Raw genomic sequence first — 25653 nt, 5'->3', positions numbered from 1 at the left:
TAATACTTGAGGATATTGATCATTTTAATCCCATGAGAGCGATACTATTTCCAATTACCAAGTCATATGATGTTAGCCTTAGAACACATTACTCCCCGTTGCTTTACGTGACAATGGTTTCTTATATTGCTAATACCAAGGTGTCAAATATTGGGGTACCATCTTACTGGACTTTATGTCTTGAGCCTGGGTACCAAAAAGGACAATATTGAGAGTTAATATTTTCTACTACACTTCTGAGCAAACCCAACTTCCTAAATTCCCTCTGTGGATTCTTGTTTTGCATCAAGCAGTACTACAGGTCAGTGTTGGTGTTCTTATATCTTTGCATGCTTATTAGTAGCCTTATCTTTTGAGTTTCTGTAGCTGCCTGCTCCATGAACATAAACCACTGCCTTTTTACTGCTAGCACTTCATCTTATGGTGCCAGAGCTGGGCTTTGCCAAAAAATGCCACATGGCACTTAAGTTCCAACAGCTCACATCCCAGAATAATTTCATCTATACAATGGAATTACACGCACATTGTCACACACACACACACAAGAGCTCTGGTTATTTTAAGAGGAGCCATTAAGTTCCAGCTAACTTTGCAGATGCCCCCTTGCAACCTGTTTGGAGGACACTGCAGAGTGGCAAGGAGCACAGGCCTTTGGAGAAAGACAGACATCTGTCCAACTCTAAGCTCTGATACATAATAGCTGTGTCACCTTGGGCAAGGTACAAACCTTTTCTGAATCTCTGTTTCTTCATCACTAAAATGATGATAACATTATTTGCCTGTTCATTTTGTTGTACAAATTAAGAATACATACAGCTAAAGGCCTTTGTATAAGGTCTAGCATAAAGTCAAGCATTCATTAAATGGTAGAGGTTTCCTTACTGATCACAGACGGCTTCCGGGAGCTCCATTAAAAGAATAAACATTTTTCTTAATTACAAAAGACTGATAATACTGTTTCATTGGGCAACAACTGTAGGTCAGGCACTATTCAAAGTACTTCACGTATATCATTTTACTTAATTCTCATTTTTCTCCTATGAAGTAATACCTGCTTCATTTAATAGATGAGGAAACAGTCTCAGAGAGACCCAGTCATTTGCTAAAGCAGCATCTCGAGTGCATGGTAGAGGAGGGATTTGAGCCCAGGGAAATCTGGATACAAAGCCTATGCTCTGACTACTGTGTCGCTCATCACCACACATGCAGGCTGGTGTCGGGAGCTCAGAGACAGTGTGCATGATGTGCACTGGTGCCCGGTTTCCAGAGCTGATATGGGTGGCCTGTGAAATGCAACCTCAGAAATGGGAAAGATGCTGTGATCAGATAAACTCCAAGATCATTCCTGCAACCCAGGGTCCATTACCTTGACTGGTTTCCTGGTGCCTAGATCTCTACTTTTGTCAAAACTAGAGAGTCTACTCTTCTGTTTTTCTCCTAGTATCTCCCAGTGACTCCCAGGTAATGATTATGAATCTCAGCTATAACCCATTTTGAGTTATAGCCTGAACCTCTCACGGAGGGACTGGGTTTTTGAATTCTCTCCATCCCCAGATAGCATCTCTGCCATGTTTCCTACTGAACACTACACCACCTCCACTCCCTTCCTGCTAATAAAGAGTTCTTTTTAGGGGAAACAGAGTTATCACACCTAGGGGAAGATATCTGCCATGGGTCACAGATCTAAGAGTAATCTACATAAAAAAATGTTTATGAGGAGCTGCGATTTCCCCCCCACCAGAGTTGATTCTGATATTAAAATATACATAAGGGGCTTCCCTGGTGGCACAGTGGTTGAGAGTTTGCCTGCCGATGCAGGGGACACGGGTTCGTGCCCCCGTCCGGGAGGATCCCGCATGCCGCGGAGCGGCTGGGCCCGTGAGCCATGGCCTCTGAGCCTGTGCGTCCAGAGCCTGTGCTCCGCAGCGGGACAGGCCACAACAGTGAGAGGCCCGTGTACAGCAAAAAAAAAATATATATATATATATACACATAAGAAAAGGAGCACAACCTTTGTATGATGCAATAAAGGTGCCTGCCTTTCTATCAGAAGTTTTGGTCAAGAATCTCTTTGACTTAACACATATTTAACAAATATTTCTTTTTTTTTTGTAACAGCTACATTCAAGACAATAAGCCTGCATAGATAATGAGACAAAGTCAGGTCCTCACCTGGAGGTACTCGCCATCTTCTGGGGAGATAGACAAGTAGACCTATAAACTAAACCTCAGCGCGAAAGGTGCACATCCAAAGGTACGGAAAAAGTGCTGGAGAAGCATGGAGAATTTTGCTTCACAGGATGAAGAAGTAGGAAAGTGCATTTGGGGCAAACAGCACAAACACCCAGTGTTATAAAAAGGTGTTTTTAAGAAACCATGAAAAGCTCAGCATAGCTGGGGTATAGAAACATTAATAACAATACTGATGATGATGATGGTGATAAACATAGTAACTGAGATACTGTTCTGAACCTCATGCATATTGAATCACTGAACCTTCACAATAACCTTATTAGATAGGTAGTAGTAGTATCTAATTTTATAGATACAGAACTGAGGCACAGAGAGATTAAGTAACTTGCCTAAGATCACATAGCTAGCAAGGGGCAGAGTCAGGATTAGAACTCTGGCCTTGGAACAAGCTCCTATCCACTACATCAAACTGCCTCTCACAACTGTGAGGATGGGGGAGTCTCAGAGATAAGGACACTGAAATGTTACCTTGGGACCATATGCTAAGCTCAGGCAATGGAGAGTCAACAGAAATGTTTAAGTAATGGCGTTCACGTGAGCCAATAGTGAAGTGGAAGGTGGTCAGCTCAGGGAAACAAATTAGGAGGCTCTTGCAAGAGGTGACGATCCAAAGGGGAGGCTGCAGTTGAAAACATTTAGCAACAGTTTGGTAAACAATTAGCTGTAGAGCATGGGAGGAGCCCGTAAGGGTGACACCCTGGTTTCTAGTTTGGGAGGTTTGGTGAACACCGAAGGGTGTATAGGAAGCAGCGAAGACTGGAATCAGGGAGGGGAAGGATAATGGGTTCCACTTTGAACGTACTGCTTTGGTGAAACTAAGGCACACTCGGCACATACGAGTGTACATTAAACACCTGTAACTATAGGTCTGGAATGTGGCAATAGGGCTGGGGAAATGCTGATCCATGGGAGTAAATGAAACCATTCAGGGTGAGTTTTTGGTGCTCAAAAATATTTAAAAAATGTATCCTGTTTCCAAAACAGGACCCTGGGGCAGAGAAGGAGGAGGGTGTACTAGCGAGCGCCCCTGAGAGGTAACAGAGACACTGGATGAGAATCAGAGGCGAAGATGCCATGGGATCAAACAGGAAAGTTTCTGTGAGCAAACGTCGATGAAGAGAGGACACCAGGAGGATGAGGGCCGACGATCTTTAATACGATCTAGCAATTAGGAGAAATTTCAGAAGGGTAAGTTGGAGCAGAAGCCAGAGAAGATTGGGTTGAAAAGTGAATGGGATGTGAAGAATGAAGAGAGTGGGTATTTTTCAGAGTTTGGTGATGAAAGGGAGGAGAAAGATTGATGAATATTTGGAAGGAGAGGTAGAGTCAAGGAAAGAGATCTGAATCCCTTGCTGACCCACAGATAACTTAATTTCACTATTGTTCCCCTGAGGAAGTTCTGTTACTCTCTCCCTTCCCTTATATACATCAATTTTTTAAGGTATCTTTTAATTTAACCTAATTCCAGAATCTTTTTAGAAGCAGATAACCAACAGATGTTGACCCACTGCCAGGGGCTTCCTCCTATCAAACTGGGCACCACCTGGACCCCTGGAAGCATCTCTTCAAATGCCACTGATGTGGCCCCAGGGATAGAAGGAAGCCCAAAGTAGAGGAAATAACCACTTTTCCTGGCCAGGTCAACTGCTCAGGGAGACGGCATCTGATTTTCTATATCCACCATTAAAACTGAGAACAGACTTTTAAGAATTTGCTCCCTTTCTGGTTGCAGTATACTTTTATGGTGTAAATGATTACTGCTACTGTTACAGCTCAGAAGATGATGAAACAGGGATTTTTTTCATCATTGCTTTTTTTTTTAAAAAAATATTTATTTATTTGGTTGTGCCAGGTCTTAGTTGCAGCAGGCGGGCTCCTTAGTTGCAGGTCGTGGGCTCCTTAGCTGTGGCATACAAACTCTTAGTTGAGGCACGTATGTGGGATCTAGTTACTGACCAAGGATCAAACCCGGGCCCCCTGCATTGGGAGTGCAGAGTCCCAACCACTGCTCCACCAGGGAAGTCCCTCATCATTGCTTTTAATCACGTTATCAAATCTCCCTTTCCCATCCCTTAACAACATTTTGAGTAGAATCTGTTCCTAGATTCTTTGATTGTTAAAGCATGCTCCAGTCCAGAATCTCCCGCCTGGTTCAGAGCACACCCTCCTCAACTGTGGGCTGCTCCAGGCAGGGCAGGTGAGAGAAGCAGCCTCACCTGCCCTGGGGCTAGAGCAGAGTTTCTAAGCTCTTGTGGGCCACAGACCTCACTGATCATCTGATGAAAACTACAGAGACTTTCCCTATAAGTATGTGCCTACACATATACACATTTCCTCCCAATTTCAGAGGGTTCAAGTCCCCTCCAGAATCTCATCCCAAATTAAGGACTCTGAATAGAGAGTAACTTTTTTTATGTCAAAAAATGTAAATTAATATCAGGTAGTGGTGATAGGGACAGTCTGCAGATGGATTTTTTTTTTAAAACTTCCTAGCAGATAATTTGGCAATACCAAAGACCAAAATTAAAAAAAAAAATACTATGTTCCAACAATTATATTTTGGGGAGATTCATACAAAGTTAATAACTAAGGGTTTGGGGGGAAATTGTTATAATGGTATGTATTTAACAGGGAAAAACCTAGCACAAGCCTACATGTCCAATGATAAGAAATGGTTAAATTATGGAACATCTCAAATAAAGGTTTTCCCACATGTACCTGGGGCCTGAAAACGGGAGAGGTGTTCTCCTTGCTCTGCATTGCTGCTTCCAGATCAATTTTCTTCCTCCCTCCTTCACGAGCTTTGGTATATGCCAATGACCAGGCCACCTCCTGCTAATAATAGCATCTACCAACCTCTCGGTCACTATTCCTTTCTCATTGAACATTCAGCATCTGGTACCTCCCTCCCTCTCTCTAACACTACTCCTGCCATCGCTGCTGGTTGCTTCAACATCCACCCAATAATATCACAGCCTCTCAGGTTCTTAAACTCCTCACCTCTCTCCTACCTCAGCCACCACTTCCCATGACCCTCTCCTAAACCTCGGCATCACCAATAATCGTGCGATCACCAATAATCGCACCATTCTCTGAAATCTCAGTTTCAAGTGTCATGTTCTTTGACCAGCTTGACCTTCCCGACATTTATACCCCTACTCTAATACCTTCACCTATTGAGATCCTCTGCTCATGAACCTTATCCCCACTTTTCCAAACCTCTTCACCCCCTTCCACTCCTTTGTTACCCAGCTTAAATTCCAGGGTCCATCACTCTAATTACTCCCTTGCAAAGACTTGTAAGTCCCTTTTCTTCTTTCCACCTGTGGAACTCACATGAGAAAATCCTGACTTTGGTTAAACCCAATTCTTCACCCACTCCAAGACTGCACCGAGTAGCTGAATGTTGCTGAGAAAATCATACAAATGTAGTGACTAACCTCACTTAAAGTAATTAACCACAAATCTCAAATGAACATGGCACTGTCTAGCATTCTTACTATTTCCTGGCCGATTTGCTTTTTACTCTGTGTAGTGAGTTGAAAAATGGACCCCAAAATGTATGACCACTCAGAACCTGTGAGAACTTAACTGGAAAAGGGGTGTTGGCAGGTATAATAAAGTTAAGTGTTTCAAGATGAGATCATCCTGGATTAGGGTGGGCCCTAAGGGCAATGATGAGTGTCCTTGTAAGAGAAGTGACAGATACAAGAGACCTATGGAGAAGGTGATGTAAAGATGGAGGCAGAGATGAGAGTGATTAGTCTACAAGTCAAGGAATACCAAGGATATCATCAGCACCACCTGAAGCTAGAGAGAGTCATGGAGTGGATTCTTCCCTCAAGCCTTCAGCGTTTGTGGCCTTGCCAACTCCTTGATTTCAGACTTCTTATCTCCAGAATTGTGAGAATAAATTTCTGTTGCTTTAAGCCACCTGTTTGTGGTAATTTTTTTATGTCCGCCCTAGGAAATTAATACACTAACTAAGAAGATCATTTCATAATTTATCCTCCCTCCTAAAGCCCCCAACAGTCCCCCACCACACTCCCACCACCTGGCTTCACAGGTAAAGCAGAAGTAACCTGTCTCAGCTTCCCACCCTGAAACCTACCACACTACCTGCATGTGTTCCAGATACTCCTCTTTTCCTCCCTTGCAAGACAGTAAGTGTTCCTGGTACCTAAGGGCAAGCTCTCTCCACCCCATCCTCACCCACCTTCTCAAGGTTCCCCTCCCACAATTATCCCCCTCCCTCTTCCGCATCAAACGCTTATTCCTCCACAATGAATCATTCCATCTGCACATCAAGCTTTCGTATCTCCCGTCTTAAAAACAAAATTATCAAGTAAAAACCCTCTTGCCTCTGCACTTCCTCTGGCTATTGCCGCATTTCTCTGCTCCTGGCACAACAGGACTTCTCAAAAGCATTATCCATATTAGCCACTCACCTTCCATTCTCTCTTCTTCCCCTACTGCATGGAAACCACTTGTCACGGTCACCCACAACCTTCCTTCCCAAATTCTATGCTCAATTAACTGGCATTTCAGAAACATTTAAAACATTTGACCACACCCTCTTTGAAACACTAATCTTTCCTAGCTTAACACCACACTCTCCTGGCTTTCCTCCCACCTCATTTAACATCCTTAGCTGGTTGCTCTCACTTGGGTCCCTAAATGTTATCGTGGGGTCCTCTTGTCCGACTCCCTTCTTAGTGACCTCATCTAGTCTCAGGGCTTTAAACACCAACCATACGCAGATAACTCCCAAATTGATATCTATAGCCCAGACCCCTCCCTTGGGTTCCAGATTCAAACATCCAACTGCCTCGTCATCACTTCTGCCTGGTTCTCTAAAAGGCAGCTAAAACGTAAAGTGTCCCAAATGAATTCTTGATTTCACACATATGCACATGCACACACACACACACACACACACACACACACAAGTGCACTTGCACCCATTATTCCACAGCTGAATACATTGTACTAAATCCACCGATTATTGACACCAACACCTAGGAATCACCCTTGATCCTCTGCCTTCCTCACCCCCACATCCCATCCATCTGCAAGTTCTGCCTGTTCTCCTGCTTAAAACCCTCCACTGGTTTCCTATCACACTGAGAATAAAAATCCAAACTCTGACGTCATCTTCGACCGCCCACCCCATTGTCATTCAACACTGTCCCCTGCCCCTTCCCACTCCAGCCCTGCCCCTAACCACTCCAAGCTTAGGGACTTCACACTGGTATTCCCTTTTCCTGGAATGTTCTTCCTATGGAGGATTATGATTCTATACCCAGTACATAGTAGGTGCTCAATAAATAATAGTTATTATTAATTAGGTTTAGATCAAGGGTTAGCAAACATTTTCTATAAAGAGCCAGATACTATTTTAGATTTTGAGGGCCATAAGGTCTCTGTTGCCACCATTCAACTCTGCCATCACAGCATCCAAGCAGCCACAGATAATATTTTTTTTTAAATTTACTTATTTATTATTTATTTTTGGCTGTGTTGGGTCTTCGTTGCTGCACACGGGCTTTCTCTAGTTGCAGCGAGCAGGGGCTACTCTTCGTTGCAGTGCGTGGGTTTCTCATTGCGGTGGCTTCTCTTGTTGCGGAGGATGGGCTCTAGGACGTGTGGGCTTCAGTAGTTGTGGCTCGCGGGCTCTAGAGTGCAGGTTCAGTAGTTGCGGCGCACGGGCTTAGTTGCTCCGTGGCATGTGGGATCTTCCCAGACCAAGGGTCAAACCCATGTCCCCTGCATTGGCAGGCCGATTCTTAACCACTGTGCCACCAGGGAAGTCCCACAGATAATATTTAAATGAATGAGTGAATAAAACTTAATTTACAAAATCAGGCTGCAGGCCGGATTTAGCCTGTGGGCCATTACTTTCAGACTCCTGCTATAAATGAATAAGTAATGACAAGAAGAGATGTTTCCCTCTATACTCCATGAAAAACTCCATTATTAAAGAATATAAAGAGTATGATCCCATTAAAAAAAAATACACACAAGATCAACACCAAAATGTGAACAGCTGTTATCACTAAGTGGTGACATTACAGGTGATAACTATTTCTTGTTTTATGTTATCTATTTTTTCCACAATTGTCCATGTATTCAATGTTTAGCTTCCAAGATATTGTGGAGTCTTCCAGAAGCTGACTTCTAACTCCCAAGCTGAAAAGATGACAACATCAATAACACCAAAGAAGGTGGTGTAGTCTCCTCTTAGAAGCGTCTGTCTGAGTGATTTTGCTCCCGGATTCCCTCCAGTTGCTGATGACGTTGGCAGTTCTCAAATGTAGGGTGTGTGCAGGTGACAGAAGTTAGCTCTGACCTAGTTACAGCACATTTTAAATTCTAATGAAATCGGCTTCACCTTGGGGATCCCAGCGTGAAAGAAGAAAAGGGATTTTTTTCCTCAATGGCACCAAGCCCACGCCTCTTTGTTCTGGATGCTTCATGACAATCAACACAATTTCTAATCACCTGCCAACATCAGACAGACGTGTTCAAATAATTATAAGCAGCTTGCATGATTTGGGTTGTTCTTCTTGTCCCTGACGTATTCTCATTCCCAGTCCCCTAGAAAGTCCATAGTGTCTCCAAAAACAGAAACAGAGGTGGCCTCATCAATGAACAAGGAGAACCTGCCTCTGTGGGATAATTTCAGCGTTTCTAGGATGCAACATGATGTCTAAAATTCCACCATTAGAGATCAACCAAACCTACTCTTCGAGAAGGTAATCTTTTTGACTTGTATGATCAAAACGACTTTGTATTCTGTGAAAGCACATTGAATACAAAACTCTTTAGAGATGTAAGGTGTCATCAGATCCTTTGCCATTTGTACCTTCTGTGCAAACTCAGGTTTTATTGGGACAGAAGAAGAGGGCATAAAAATGCTGGTTATGTGAGAGGGTGAAAAATTGGTGGTCTTAAAGTGAAAGAAAGACAAAGACTGAGAGACTGGCCGGAGGCCAAAGATACCCTTTACCTGCAATACAGTCTTGCCCAGGGCCAGCCCTCTACACTGCATTCAGCTGCTCAGAGCTTCTGATTCCAATCACAGGAATTCAGAAACATCAACCAATCAGAGTTGGTTTCACTTTTGGAGAAGTAATACACAGGAACCACATAAGACATTTACGACTTTACCTCTGGTAATAATGGAATCTGGGGCTTCCCACAAACTGGCAGCACTTGTCTCAGTGGCCTCTGTTTGTTTTATTCACTGAACCTTTCTGCTGCTTTCTGCTCTGCTTACTGGGCAAGTTTTTCTTCTTCCCATATTTGAACTTGCTGGGTGCTCCGAACCTAGAGTTCAAACTGTTGAACAGAATAGTCTGTGCACTGTTCTTCATTCATTTTTATTCTATAAAGATTACTGTCTACTATGTGCCGGCACCATTTGGGCACTTTTCCAAGCTACATCCCTCTTGTGCTCAACAATTCTACCAACCCTCCCTTGAAGCCTCTCTAGATTCATTCCATCTGGGTCAGTCCCTTGAGTCTCTGCTTTTCTGCTCCAGAATCTTCAGCATTTTCTTCATTTTCCCAAAAACTTGACACCTCCATCATATTCCTGTACAGCTCATGGGTAGCAGATGTTTTTGCCTACCCTGCATCCCTACCATCCTACTTTAAAAATAGCTAACTAGAAATTTAAATCTCAGGCAGAGAGAGGAGGGCAGAAAATACCTTGAAGCTTGTTTGACAGCAGCTTCCTAAAGGGACTGTTCTTTCTCTTAGATCTCAGGAGCTGTCCAGTGGTTCCTGCCCATCCACAGCTTCTGGTTTTAGGAGCTACCCCTCACCTCCCAAACTTCAATGGGTGAGTGGGAGTTTCTTCAGCTAGTTTCTCTCTTCTGCTTTCATGTGATCTCTTCAGGAGAGTCAGCCCTCTGTGTCTGCAGGTTCCACATTTGCAGATTTCAACCAACCGAGGATGGAAAATATTTGGGAAAAAAGATCCCAGAAAGTTCCAAAAGGCAAGACTTGATTTTGTCACATGCTAGCAACTACTCACATAGCATTTACATTGTATTGGGTACTAGAAATAATCTAGAGATTATTTAACATGTACTAGAGGATGTACACAGGTTAATATGCAGATACTACTGCCATTTTACGTAAGGGACTTGAGCATTTGGGGGTTTTGGTATCAGAGGGGATCCTAGAACCAATCTCCTCCCGGCTTCCAAGGCACAACTGTATGTAGTTTTTCCCACTCTGCTCAGTCAGGGCAGGCATCTCCTCTTTTGCTTTCGTGATAAGCCAAAAAGCATTTGAGAACCTACTTCAGGACTTTATGAAGAGGATGAGCTAAACAGCTTCTCACCAATTTAGAAAGTTCCTTTTTAAAGATTAAATATAATGAACAATAAAATATTCTCAAATTAGTTTTTATAAACTGTTCTAAAAAGCTGGGAAATAAAAGATGAATCTTGCTATCACAGTAGCCCAAAAGAAATACCCATAAGGAACCAAATTAAGAATGTAAGGTCACAGCTATGGAAAACAAGTGAGGTAAACTGAGGAATGGGATTTTCCATACTTCATTTTCTATTCCTTTTTTACCTGAGGGGTTGCTGTAAGAAGTAAATGAGGTAATGAATGTAAAGTGAATGGAACAGTACTTCATGCATGGTAAATGCTCAGCAAACATTATTAATCTGGCACAAACTTAAGATAAAACAAAGTCTAAGTAAATGAGGTAATGAATGTAAAGTGAATGGAACAGTGCTTCATGCATGGTAAATGCACAGGAAACGTTATTAATCTGGTGCAAACTTAAGATAAAACAAAGTCGAAGTTAACTAACTTAAAACTTGGCTAGTGTTAAAGGATATATATTTTTAAAGATAAAATCATGACTCATGGGCTTCCCTGGTGGCGCAGTGGTTGAGAATCTGCCTGCCAATGCAGGGGACACGGGTTCGAGCCCTGGTCTGGGAAGATCCCACATGCCGCGGAGCAACTAGGCCCGTGAGCCACAACTACTGAGCCTGCACGTCTGGAGCCTGTGCTCTGCAACAGGAGAGGCCGCGACAGTGAAAGGCCCGTGCACGGCGATGAAGAGTGCCCCCCGCTCGCTGCAACTAGAGAAAGCCCTTGCACAGAAACGAAGACCCAACACAGCCAAAATAAATAAATAAATAAATAGCGTTCCCTTTAAAAAAATAAAATAAAATAAATGTTAGCTCAATAAATGTAAATCCTAGCACATTAAAAAAAATCATGACTCATATAAATGTAAGATGAACACATGTCAAAGATTTTTATTTACTTCATGAAGGAAGCAGGAAGATGTTACAAGTGGTTCAAGGAGAATTCAAACAGCAGAGCTAGATCTAGGTATCTAGATAGATAAATAGAGATAGATCGACAGATGTATATAGAGATAGGTAAGCAGATAGATAATCTAAATCTGGCTATGCCATGGAATGAATTTACAAATAAATGGAAAACTGGGTTTTACTGAAACTATTGATGCCCAAAAGGAGATAATTCATTTACATATCTATAGACAAAATTCATTGCATTGATATCAATTATCTACAATTTACAGAGTTTCAAAATAGCTCTAAGACAATAAAGGGTGAAAATCCCATAGAATCTGACAGCCCAAAGGACATGATCCAGGTACAGTTTTCTATGGAAGACACCTAATAATCTTCTTTTTCATCTGTTTCATACAATTTTTCTTTACACAGAAAAGAAACTCTTAAACAGAGGAGTTTTGTGTAATTAAACCGTCTCCTTTATGTAAGAAAAACTGACTATGACATCATGCATTCCAACTTTGAAGCACTGAGATAATAAAGTATAAAGAAGAAAATAAAAATCCCCATATTCCTACCACTAAGAAATAACTACTGTTAATACTTGTAGTGTATTCATCCAATTGTTTCTACCTATATAGGTATGCATGTATGTATACATAGCAACTGTTTTCACATCAGTTTTAATGAACTTTGTTCTAGAAAAATACATATATATTCAATTCTATTATATATACCAATTTGTAATCTGCTTTTCCCCTTTATATCATAAACACTTTTCCTTATTATCGTCATTTTTTTTTTTTTTTTTTTTTTGCTGTACTTGGGCCTCTCACTGTTGTGGCCTCTCCCATTGCGGAGCACAGGCTCCAGACGCGCAGGCTCAGCGTCCATGGCTCACAGGCCCAGCCGCTCCGTGGCATGTGGGATCTTTCCCAACCGGGGCACGAACCCGTGTCCCCTGCATCGGCAGGCAGACTCTCAACCACTGCACCACCAGGGAAGCCCATCATTGTCATTTTTAATAGCTACAAAATATTCCATTATATGAAAGAACCATAATCTATTTAACTAATCTACCACTATTAGAATTTTAAGTTGTAACCCATTTTTAGTTATTAGAAATAAAATAATGTGCCTCTCCTCTGACAACCTTTCTCTTGCAGTGGTATCAGCTTTGCTGAAAAAGCCAAACATTTCACGTGGTATCTGAGTTTCCAGTGGATGTTGGGATCCCTAGAGAACTTGATCCACCTCTTCTGCTTTAGCTAATGGGCCTACCTATTGCATCAGTGGCAGGCAATAGAATGAGGTTTGCCAGCTACCTGGAACCACGCTTTGTTCTCATCATCTTCCTGAGACACACCATAAAGATTCAGCATGATCAGCATGAGATCTGATGTTCAAGGCCATTTAATTTGTGATGATACTGTCAGTACAGATAGTTTTTAATACGAAAGTGTTCATATGAAAAACATATATTATTTAGGATCCAGATTCTTAGAATGAAGAGTCTGAGAAAGCAAAGCAAAAATAGTTTTCAGGTGGGTAATAAATTACAAAAACTTTTCTTGCTTTTCAGACCTTGATTATTTATATGAATTTGCATTTAATTAGAAGCTGACGTATCGACAGGAGCACAACATAGAACAACTGGCCCTCCTCATGAGAATATCAGATCCAGTCTTGCTGTCCTCATTCTAAGGAATATTTCAGAAAGGAAACCATGATCTAAAGGAAATGTCTCAAAGCCCTCCAGGCTATCATTTAAAAGATGTGGTTGTTGGACTTGGCACACCGTCAGTGATCGATATTTGCTAAACAGATAATAAAAAATAGACAACCAGCTGTGTGACTTTCGGGGGAAGGGGAATAACTTAAGTTAGTGCTTCCATTTTTTATTTCCAAAACTTACCACCTTTTCCATTTATTCATTCAAAGATAATGTACACTGACTATTTTATTCTCTTTCCATGGAGAAATTACTCCTCCCTAGTTAAAAAGGCTTCCAAAAGAGCCAGAGTTTAGTTTGGGCTAAGAAAGATACTATAATAATAATGATAATAATAAAATAAATCAGATTTTGTAATCAGCTGTACAGAGGACTTGTGGAAACTATATCCCCAAAGACTTCTGAAAATAGCATAAACAAGGACAGTATAGTGACCCTATAGGTATAACAGCACTTCCAAAAAACGGAAGGTAGACCAGATGAACTTTTCAGGTCTTCTCTAGCTCTGTAAAGAAATCAACTAGACTTTGTGTATTTATAAAATCAATTGGTGGTTTCCCGAAAATAAAGCAGATATAACTGTAGCTTGGAGCTTGCTACCTACTGCTCAAATGAAAGTTACATAGGATATAAAATCAGGCAACAACAATTAAGCAACATTAGTGTGCCTACTGTGTGACCCAAGTGGACACACTGACTTGAGCACTGTCAGAGACAGAACATGATGGGATGGATCATAGGGCTGAAATAACATCATAATTCTCTAGGTCTCATATTCCTTCTTATCCCATGTGGCAAAATCCGAGCCACAGAACCTACTGTATTGTACTAATTTCTTCTGATAGTGACGTCACTGTTTCTTTGACATAAACACTCTTTAGTGTTCGATACAATATGGTGTTGGGTCAATTCCATTCACTCTTTAAACGTCTAGTATTTGTCAGACACTCTGCTAATCACAAGAAATGCCAAAAGCACTTTCTCCATATGCTGCTAACTGCCCTCTGGATTCTGTGAGTGAGCTGGTCTGCGCTCAATTATTCTCATACTCCCTCCTGGGAAATACCTGGAAATGTGCAAAAAGCTCTGGCAACATTTCCCTTCCCGTGGAAGTCTGAGCATGACTAACTGGTAAGGAACTGCAGCTGCACTAACACGCAGTCTCCCAATGGCTCCCTGAAAGGTGTCACAAGAAGGCAAGCCTTTCCTGACGTTTTCAGCAGACCCACCATGAGAATCTCAACCCAACTGAATATGAGAAGGGGTACCACTATTTCAGGTTTTTAGGAAAAAAATCTTTGTAACCATGTCCTATAGTAAGCCTTCGCTTGGGGAAAAATATATTTAACCTCAAAAAAAAAATCATCATTCAATAGTTACACATTTTTAAAGTGTTGTGAAAAACAAAGAATGGAATGGGGGAAGAGGTGTTCCTTTACTGTTAGGCTGTTTTGTATTTAATTATATTAACAGAAAAACCATCTTAAGTAAACTCTTACATTTCTCCTGTGTTGTATTCAATAATTTGAGAGATAAGAAAAATCTAGTCTTATGAAACATAGGGATTAGAAAAAAAATCTAGCACAGGACAGGGACAAATTCTAATAACATAGGTATGCTGACCTCTTGATTCTTTTAACAACTAAGCTGTAAGATGGAAATCCTGAATTTTTAAAAATCACTGCCTATACCATTGATTTTTTTTTTTTTTTTTTTTTTTTTGCGATACGTGGGCCTCTCACTGCTGTGGCCTCTCCCGTTGTGGAGCACAGGCTCCGGACGCGCAGGCTCAGCTGCCATGGCTCACAGGCCTAGCCACTCCGTGGCATGCGGGATACCTCCCGGACCGGGGCACGAACCCGCGTCCCCTGCATCGGCAGGCGGACTCTCAACCACTGCGTCACCAGGGAAGCCCTATACCATTGATTTTTTGCTACAAACACAGCAAATAAACATGCACTTCTGACTTCACGACAGTTAGTACAATAGTATTTCTTTCAAAGCCCAAGTGAATTCCCAAAAGGTAAAGACAGTGATAGTAAGCAGTACCATTTCTCAGATGTTGGAAACGGGCTTCTTACCTTCGAAGAACTGCTGTAGGGCCTCGTTTTCGCCTACCACATCCATGGTGCCGTGGTCCTGGTAGTTACTTCCGCACAGAATGATTATCAGACCTCAGGAACTAAGTGCTGTCCTCTCAGCTCGAAGCCTACGAATGCTCTTGAAAAATGTTCATTTTCTTTTTACTGGAGTGAAGCATATCTTCAGCCATCAAACTGTGCCCAAAAAGATGGTTAAGTTTTCAAATGTGATCACAAAACCAGAAGGATATGTAACCACGCAAAAGAAAAATTCATGAAGAGGGAAGTGGTAGAAAATCCATCTCTCTTTCTATAGGGAACTGTTTCTACTCTGCCTTTCGTCTTTGTTTCAAGGACCTTTGTCCTTAGTGACACATGTAATTACATAAATGGGCAATAAATACATAGCCTTATCTCCTATTTGTCCTTTTACACCAATATATTTATTTCTCTGCCTCCATCAACCAGATCGATTTAGCTACAGCCTAGCAAAGATATAGGGGGTTTTTTTTCACCTAGAGAAAGAGGGCAAATCAATATAATCACTTTCATAGATACCGAGGCTTGTGATAATGAAAAGTTAGGATTTGTTAAATATTTCCAAATCTACTCGCAGTGAAAAAAATTCCTTGATACGCACCTCGTCCATTTCCTCCAGTTTATTTTCTTTGAAAGTAGAAAGCATAAAGTATGAGAAGTCCCTCTAAGGAGCAATAAAACTGCGTTTCTGATTTAGTAATTCTTACAACCAACTATGCGGTTCACTCCTAGCTGGTTTTACTCCTAAATAGAAAGGTATACCCAAATAAATGTTTTGTTTTCACTATTTAGCTATTAACTTATCTAATAATATACTAAAAGGAATACAGTTAGGAAATCAAACTAGTCCTTTCAGCTCCTTCCTGTTTCCTTTTTCCCCAACTTTTTATTTTGAAAGTTTTTAACTTATAGAAGAACTCAAAGAATAGTACCATGAAATACCCTATACTCTTCATCTAGATTTACTAATTGCTAATATTTTCTCACTTTTGCTTTTTGTGTCCCCCCCCCCCATATATATATATCCTTGTCATTTTTGGTTGGTTGGTTTTTATAACATTGACACTTGTTTAACAGTCCTGGAGCACTGTCTTATATAATGTCCCACATTCTGCATTTGTCAGATTATTTCATTTTTGTTAGAATTGGTATGGGTGATGTGGTATACTTCCCAATAAGTATTTTAAAACTTCACACATATAAACTGTTTAAACAAAAAAATTAATTTTATCCTGGGGAAAAAAAGAGGCTTAGAATCCTATTTTGAAAGTTATATTGGACCCCAGATCTTTAAGGACAAGTCATTAAGTTGCTTCAAGAAATAGATTTTCTATTTGTTTCAGTTCAACTTGTGCTAAACTCTCTGCTGGGTGCAGGAAATAAAAAGATGTGTAAATTATGGTCCCTGCCCTCCATAGGCTCAAATGTAGGGCATGAGAAAAATACAAGGAACTATAACTCTGATAAGAGCTGGGGAAAAAGGCAGACTCTGATAAGAGCTGGGGAAAACATCCCAAGAAAACAGAGGAAGGAAAGGTTAATTTCATCTGGGAAGATCTGGAAAGGTATCATAAAGAGCTGGGATTTGAAGAGACTTAAACAATGGACATGTTTTTAAAAACATGAGCAATGGCTTGGAGGGGAGAAAGCCCAGGTACAGCGACTGGAGTTACGGTGTATGGATGGTGGAGTGAGAAAAAAAGATGAGAAGTAGGCTGAAGAAGGGTTTGGGTAGCTTTTGAATGTTAGGCTAAATCTGAATTTGATTCCATGCATGTTCATTCTAAGCATATCTATTGATATTTTCTATTTGGGTAGTTGTGATGCATGATATAATTAAGTCTAATTTAGAAAGAAGCTGTGTTAGAGTGTGTTGATTGGGGCAGTAACTAAATTTACACCAGCTGAGAAGCTACTGCGAATCCAGATAGGCAGTAACAAAGCCTGAAGATGCTATAGAACCAAGAAGAGTTGGCTACAACTGGATATGGGGAGCAAGGGAGAAATCAAATGTGATTTTTTAAAAGGACTTCCATGCCTTTAGGTGCAGTATGAATTAAGATGTCTAAAACATGTAGCCTATGTTTTAGCTGGAAGCTCCCAGCCAAGTTTTCTGGAGGCTGTTGGAAGTTAAGTCACTATACTATATCCTCTGCCAGATGATGATTCTGGATTCTATCCAACAGTTCACCCAGAGACTTCACATAGTCAGCAGCAGAGTAATGAGTGATAGGAAAGAAATTAGATTCCATTTAATAAGCTGAGAGACAAAGGTGAGAATTGGAGTCCCAATCTCAAATAATTATAGGACCAGGCGGGTAAGTGAGTAAAATGGGTCAAAATAAGCAAAAAAACAACCATGAGAGCATATTTATAACCGACAACTGACCCTTAGCTGTGTCTCCGTCAGGGAGACACTTAGGGGTGGTGGAGCAGAGAGCAAACCAGAGAGTACCTGCCCTAAGGGTAGAGCCGCCCAAAAGGTGGAGTGTCACTCGGCTTCCTCCACATGCTGCCACTCAAGGATATGGACTCAAGGTTCTTGAAAGGGCCAACTTTAAAAGAGAAGCTGGAAATGCAGATTTTAATTTTAAATCTCATTTTTAAATGTTGCAACGAATATGTTTAAAAACAAAACAAACAGAACAATACACCAAAACATTGTCAAGGACAAATAGCACACGTATGAAAGGGCAATTCAGCCTTCAGTTTGCAACATCTGGGTTGGAGGCTAAATTATAACAACCAACAGGGTTTGAGGAAAGCAAAGAGAATTTGGAAGAAAGATGTTGGAAGGGCTAGAAAATACCTCTGTATTAATTAATGAGTCCAGAGCACACAGCTGAGCACAATGCAGCTGGAGGCAACTGGGATTTAAGTGGAAGTTTCTCCCTCACAGTAAATAACAAATATTACCCATATTTCCTTGATTCTGGTCTTTACATCTCCAATGGTCTAAGATTTTCCGGTTCTACTGGGCATCCCATTTTGCACAAATTCAATGGAGACTCATCCTCTTGAATAGCAATCTAACGTAGTTGTCATTTGGATTTGTTTTGGTATTGACATTTCCTAAGAACATCAACAGATAAATTGATCAAAGCTGAGCAGCTGTGGTTAAATCTGGGGATGTAATGATGGGAACCTTGTCTCTCTTAAGGCTGTCCCTGAGACTGATAGCTCCAGAATTCTCGTATTCATATCACAGTCCTTCCTCTTGAACTCAGACTGTTTGTGGGCTTGTACTTCCTTGACAGCTGCCTTTGGCAAGGGTTTCTATTCTTTAGCAAGCTTGCTCCTCTTCTCTGATATTTTTTTTCATTTTAAATAGGTTCATGCAATTTTCCAAGCTGATTTTTATTATTTCTCTGTTAACAATTATCACTGTGGAAACTTAATGAGTTTGGGTTGAGTTTGGGTGTATGGATTTATTTTTCCTTTTTTTTTGGCCACACCATGCAGCATGCAGGATCTTAGTTCCCTGACCAGGGATCAAACATGCACCTCCTGCAGTGGAAGTGCAGAGTCTTAATCACTGGACCACCAGGGAATTCCCTGGATTTATTTTTCTAAGAAGCCATGAGAGGACATTAAGTAGGAAGTGACATTCTGATTTTTGTTTTTAAAAGGATCATGTTGGGTGTTGTCAGTGATTGTAGAAGGGCAGGAGTGGAAGCAAGGACACCAAGTAAGAGATTATTGCAGGAGTCCAGGTGAAAGATGATGATGGCTTGGACTGAGTGGACGTAGTGGACACGGAGAGGAGTGGATGGATCCAAGATATGTTTTGGAGAGAGTTGACGGGACTTGCTGATGGATTGGACTGGGGTGGTGGTGACAGAAATGGAGAAATCAAGAATAAGCCCTAGATTGTTGCTTAAGCAACTGGGCAGGTATTCAGCCATGTTAGATTTGAGATGCCCATTTGAAATCCAAGTGGAGTGACTTTATAGGCAAATGGATACAAGAGTCTGGAGCTAGGGAAGGATTAATGCCAGGGTTGGAGATGCACAGTTATGAGCAATGGTTACATAAAGTTTTTAAGACCGTGAGCCTAAATGAGACGATCTAAAGAATATTGAAAGAGAAAGGGGCCCAGGGCAAAAATTTGGGGATTCCAGTATTTAAAAGCTGTGCTGAGAAACAGCCAGCTAGAGCTTGACCACAGATGTCACAGAAAGCTCCCAATTTCCAACCATGACTTAGAAAGACCTACACAGTCGGGCCCTGCTTAACCTTCCAATTTTCTCTTCCTACCACCAACTGCACACCAGCTCTTCTTGCCGTTTTTTGTTTCTTCCTCAGGGGTTTACACCCGCTTTAAAATGCTCTCCCTACTCTCCTCCCTTCTCAAGAATGGATCTCCTCAGAGCCCTGACTAAAAATGTCAAGTCCTAAATGTGGCCTTTCCTCACCACCTAATCTGAAGTAGTCATTCATTCTCTCTAGCCATTATCCCATTTTAATTATATATAGAGAACGTGTCCCATCTTTTAACATTTGTCTTTTTGTCCATTTCTCACTACACTGAGAGCTCCATGAGAATTCGGACCTTGCCTGTCTTGCTCACTGCTGCTCCTGTAACACCTACAACAGCTCCTGACACATATAAGCCTCTCAAATATGTGTGAATGAAAGAATGAATGGATTTAGTGTGGAGGAATTCTCTTTCTAGAAGTTCTACAAATTGTAGATATTACTGGGTCTTTATTTGCCCACATATCAAAGACAAGAAACTTAGCATCTCCTAAGATGGTACTGCATCCCATGAGGAAAACAAAAAAGTATTTTCTAGCACAAACGTTAAACACAAATACATATTCATACTGCTTTGGACTGTTTTAAACAATGTGCCTTATAGGAAAGAAAAAAATCTATGTAGGGAAAAACAGTGAAGAAAATCTTTGAAAATAAAAGCTTCTGAATAAAAGTAGACCCGTTTTAGACTCTGAGTGCACAAAACAAAAAAACACAGGATTTATATGGTGGTGTGGAAGTGGGTAGGTTGGTGGTTGCAACTTCTTTCCAGGACTGAACAAACCTTTGTTCTTTCAGTGTAGATGCTTAGTCAAAGGCTGTGGGTTTTCAGAGCTGGGAGAGATGCTTGGAGAATGCTTGATCCAGCTTTATGGAGGAGGTCAGAGAGGAGTGGCCACCTGCCTAACCTCTCAGGTCTGGGGGAACCAAGCCTGGACCAGAATGTACGTCTTCTGAGCAACTCCCAATCCAGAGTTCTCTCCACTGGGCCAGGATCTCTCCCCAGCTCTGAACTTACTTATAGAAATGTATCAAAATCTTTCCCTCTTTTTTCCGAATTGGTAATCAGGGCGATTAAATTCTTTATAGAAATACTCTCAAGAATCTAAATTGTTAGTCAGCACCCTAACTCTACCCTCTCCTCCGCCTTGTCATTCCAACTAGCTCCTCTGTAGTCAGTCTTTTTCGTAGGCTTTTCCTCTCTCTGTCATAGCTCAGGGCCCGGTGCCGTACTTCTCCTACTCCAAAGTATCCCTAAAGCTCTCGTCTGATCTCATGGCTAACTACTCCCAAACTTATCTGCTGGTCTGACCATATCATTGAATTTAGACTTGTATATCCAATACCTACTTAACATTTCCACTTTGATGCTTAACGGGCATCTCAAACAATGTGTTAGACACTAAATTCTTGTCTCTATTCCACCATGTGTAATATGCCCCATCCCAGGTTTGCTCATCTCAGTAAATTGCAGCAATAGCTAAAGCCAAAAGCCTAGGATTCAGAACCGACTTCTCTTTCCTTTCCTTCTTCCAATTCATCAACAGGTCCTGTTATCCCTTTTAGGTTTTGGAATTCAGGTTTATATAATTGGACTAGTCATAATCCTTGGTTTGTAACACCCCACCATCATGGTCTGTGCATGATTCTATTAATTCATTTGTTCATGCATTTACTTTAAATGACAAATGAACCCATCATCCAATCCAGGGACTAGAACATTAACAATGATTTACTCACATATTTGCTGCTCTCAGTTCTCTCTCCTTATCTCCCCCTCATCCAAAGGTAACCCTATCCTGAACTTTATTACTATCTTGTGGTTTTTTATTAATAGTTTTGTCTCATATACACAGATGCCTAAACAATTGTTTTAGTTTTTGAACTTCATGAGAAAAGTATTATGCCATGTGTAGCCTTCTGAGTGTTTTACTTTTTCATTCAATTTATGTTGCTATGTTCCATGTGAGCACACAATACTTTACCCTCCTGTAGATGGACTTTGGGTTTTTCCCAGGACATTATTATATATGTATTCTGGGACACTTTGTGCAATTATTTCTCGAGTATGTGCCTAAAAGTGGAATTGCTAGGCTATGGGCAACTAATGTTCAACTTTTCAAATGAATGGTTTTTCAGTAGTAGATACACATTAACATTCCCATTAGCAATATGAGTAATCCTGTTGACTGAAATTCTCTTCAAAACTTGACTGTGTTGCATTTTTTAACTTTTGCTAGTTGGATAAATTTAAACATATCACTGAGGTCTTGACTTAGTTTATCTGATTATTAACAGAAATGAAAACCTCTTAATATGTGTTTGGCCCATATGCGCTTCCAATTCTGCGAAGGACCTGTTTCAGTCTTTCGGCCATTTTTCTGTTGTTTTTTTTTCTTATGGATTTGTAGAATTTCTGTATATATTCTTAATATTAATCGATATTGGTTATGAGTTTTGCAAATTTCTTCTTACAGTTTACAGTTTGGCTTTAATATGTCTAAATTAATAATTTATAACAAAGCACTATTTTCTTTTACATTTATTTTTCATGGTCTCTTTTGCTTCCAGTTTAAGAAGTCCTTCTTAAAGCAGGATCACGAAGATATTCACCTACGTTTTTGAAATATGTTTCACCTATAGTTTTAACTATATTTTCTACATCAAAATTTCTAAAGTTTCAGGACACTTAAAACAGTTGTTTTTATGTATGGTGTGAAGAAGAGATCCAATTCTGTATATTCCTCTTTTTTTGTCAGCTCTGCTTAATAGTCCTATCATTGATCTACCATGCCTTCTCTGTCAATGTGAAATTTACACCTATGCATGGGTCTGCATTGGGGCTCTCTATTCTATTCCACTGGCCATTTTTCCTGTTTCTGCACTCACATCACACTCTTAAGTACTTCAGCCTTATAAGAAGTCCTTCTCACAGGACAAATTATCCCTCCTTTCTTTTTCTTCAAAAGTGCCTTGGTCATTCTTCATCCTTCACCGCGTCACATAAATTTCATTTTGTCAATTCAAGGAGAAATGCTGGGATTTAGTTTGGAGATGCACTGAATCTATGTATCAACTTGGAGAGAATTAACATCTTTCATATTGTCTTTCTATCCATGAACATAGGATCAATCTAGTCCTCCTTACTGTCTTTTAGTGAAGTTATTTAACTTTCTGTACACAGGTCTGTGTACAGATTACACAGTAATCTAACCAAATCTAATCTTTGGTTAGATTACTTAGCACTTTAGAATTATGTTTGCAATTGTTTGGTCTTAAAAAAGTCTATTTTCTAATTGTTTGAGGTCGGTGTATGTAAGTATAATTCACAATTATATACTGATCCCTTATTTAGCCATCTAATAATTTGATGGAAGATGTTTTAAATTTCCTATGTAGATAATCACATCATAAGTAAATAATGACAGTTTACTTTCTCCTTTCCAATATCTTTATCTTCCTCATGGTGCTGCACTAACATTTATAGTACAATTCTGAATAAAAGTGAAGACAGTGGTCATCTTTATTCTGTTGTTCATTTCAAAGAGAATGTTTCTAATGTTTCCTCTCTTAGGGTGATGTTTATTATAGGATGCTTGAAGATACCCTTTACCAAGCTGAGAAGTACCCTTTCATCTACAGATTACTAAAAGTTATTAATTAATATTTTTATCAAATGTTTTTCTCCATCTATTGAGCAGATGGTTTTTCACTTTTATTCTGTAAATGCAGCAAATATTTATAAATTTTCTAATATACCATCTCTGTTTTCCTGTAATAAACACCACTTGCTCAGTAGATTACATTCAGTTTGCCTTTGCATATATATTCACGACAAAACGGGCCTATAATTTTCCTTTTTTGTATTGCCCCCATCTAGTTTTACTATCAGTTATATTGGTTTCTGATGTAGGAGACATTCTGTTCTCCAGAATATATCTAAGATTAGAATACCCATAAAGTTTGGTAAAACCACCTATGCCTAGAGTTTTCTTCACAGAAGGATTTCTAACTACTTCCTTTCCTTTAATAGTAGTAGTACTGCTCAGGCTTCTGACTTCTTCTTAACCAAAATATAACACATTTTTTTCTAGGAATTTTCCCTTTTGCCTAAATTTTGAAACTTATTGCCATGTTGTTCATAACATCCATTAGTATGTGCAGTGACATAGGCCTTTTCATTCCCAGTATGGGTTATTTGTACATTTTCTCTTTCTCCAGGATAAACTTGCCAGAAATTTTCGTCTATTTTGTTCATCTTTTCAAAGACTCAATAGCTTTGATAATCTTCTACTGCATTCTTGTTTTCTGTTTCTGCTCTTATCTCCTTCATCTTGTTCTCCTATAACTTAATTGGACACTCAGCTCATTTTAAAAATATAAATAAGGATTTAAAGCTATAAACTTTTCCTTGAAGCACTTTCTCTGTATCCTTGTAAGTTCTGATATTCATTATTAGTCAGCTCTTAGTATTTTTAAATTTCTCCATTTTTATTATTTCTATTTTCTCATTAAGTCTTCTTGGTGCACTCAATTTTTAGTATTATGTAAAACCCAACTCTATGTCTAATAATATTTTTGTCCTATCATGTTCTTTTCTGATAACAGTATAACCACTCTAGCTTTCTTTTGGTATTTTCCTGGCATCTTTTTTCCATTCTTTTATTCCAACATTTCCATGTCCTTATGCTTTGTTATCATATACTTTAATCCAACTTGACTATATTTTTACTTACTTTTTATTTCCGTATCATATTCTTTCTCTACTTGGTCTCTTCACTTTTAACTGATTATCTCCATTTTTCATCTAACAAGAACTTTAATATATCCCCATGCTCTCTGGTCTTCTCCCATTCCCATTGTGTTGATATTGTAAAGAATTTTAGTTCTAGATTGTTAAGGATCTACCTGAAGTTTTAAAATTTTCTCTAGCCTTACTTTTTATTCTTTTAAAGTTATCAACAAACTTTCTCTACGTATCTGATCACTTTTCTTCCCAAATCTCAAAGCATCTCCTGGATTTGTTTCTCTTTTAGTTTTAGTATTTTCTCCAAGTGTTTTCTTTTTTTTAAAAATTTATTTATTTATTGGCCATGCCATGCGGCATGCAGGATCCTAGTTCCCTGACCAGGGATCGAACCTGTGCCCCCTGCATTGGCAGCATGGAATCTTAACCACTGGACCACCAGGGAAGCTCCCCCAATTTTTTTTTTTTCCAGCTGCGCTGGGTCTTTGTTGCTGTGCACAGGCTTTCTCTAGTTGCAGTGAGTGCGGACGACTCTTCGTTGCGGTGCACTGGCTTCTCATTGCAGTGGCTTCTCTTGTGGAGCACAGGCTCTAGGTGCATGGGCTTCAGTAGTTGCATCACACAGGCTCAGCAGTTGCGGCATGCGGGCTCTAGGGCATGCAGGCTTCAGTAGTTGTGGCGCGTGGGCTCAGGAGTTGTGGCTCGCAGATTCTAGAGCACAGGCTCGGTAGTTGTGGTACACGGTCTTAGCTGCTCCGTGGCATGTGGGATCTTCCCAGACCAGGGCTCAAACCCGAGTCCCCTGTAATGGCAGGCAGATTCTTCACCAGTGTGCCACCAGGGAAGTCCCCCCAAAGTGTTTTTAATTTGCATCTTTGTGTGGAAAATCTTCTGAAGCTTTGAAAGTCTGAGCACATGTTTATTATGCCCTCACATGAACTATCAAGACATAAAATTCTAGTTTCAAATTTCTTTTCATGTTCAATTTCATATTCTTGAGCTGGGCATGGTAATGATGGTTTCTACCATACCATTCTCAAATATCCTTTTGTCTGTGCGCTTCCATCCATCCTGGTGACTGAGTCTTCTATACGTAAGGCTGACCAAACCTTTGAGACAGGACTGAAAGTAATACCACCTTCAGAACACCAGTTCTCTCACACACATCTGCTGTGAATATAAACTGGTTCAACTTTTCTAGATGGCAATTTGGCAATGCAGATCAAATATTTTAAAACACACATGTAC

The 25653-nt window shown here is 40.2% G+C and overlaps 1 protein-coding gene across 1 annotated transcript in view; it reads right to left on the bottom strand.

The window, feature by feature from the left end:
- The window catches only part of MYRFL (myelin regulatory factor like), a 116304-nt gene extending 99904 nt beyond the window's left edge, over nucleotides 1–16400 (bottom strand). Inside the window, exon 1 of the mRNA XM_067697334.1 lies at nucleotides 15363–16400. Coding sequence (XP_067553435.1) covers nucleotides 15363–15408 — 46 coding nt within the window. The 5' untranslated portion in view covers nucleotides 15409–16400. The remainder of the gene's footprint in view (nucleotides 1–15362) is intronic.
- Nucleotides 16401–25653: the final 9253 nt, after the last annotated feature.

Source organism: Pseudorca crassidens, chromosome 11, assembly GCF_039906515.1.
Source record: "Pseudorca crassidens isolate mPseCra1 chromosome 11, mPseCra1.hap1, whole genome shotgun sequence".
Classification (NCBI taxonomy): domain Eukaryota; kingdom Metazoa; phylum Chordata; class Mammalia; order Artiodactyla; family Delphinidae; genus Pseudorca; species Pseudorca crassidens.
Note: the sequence above shows the minus strand (reverse complement) of the source record. Positions and strands in the feature narration are given on the sequence as shown.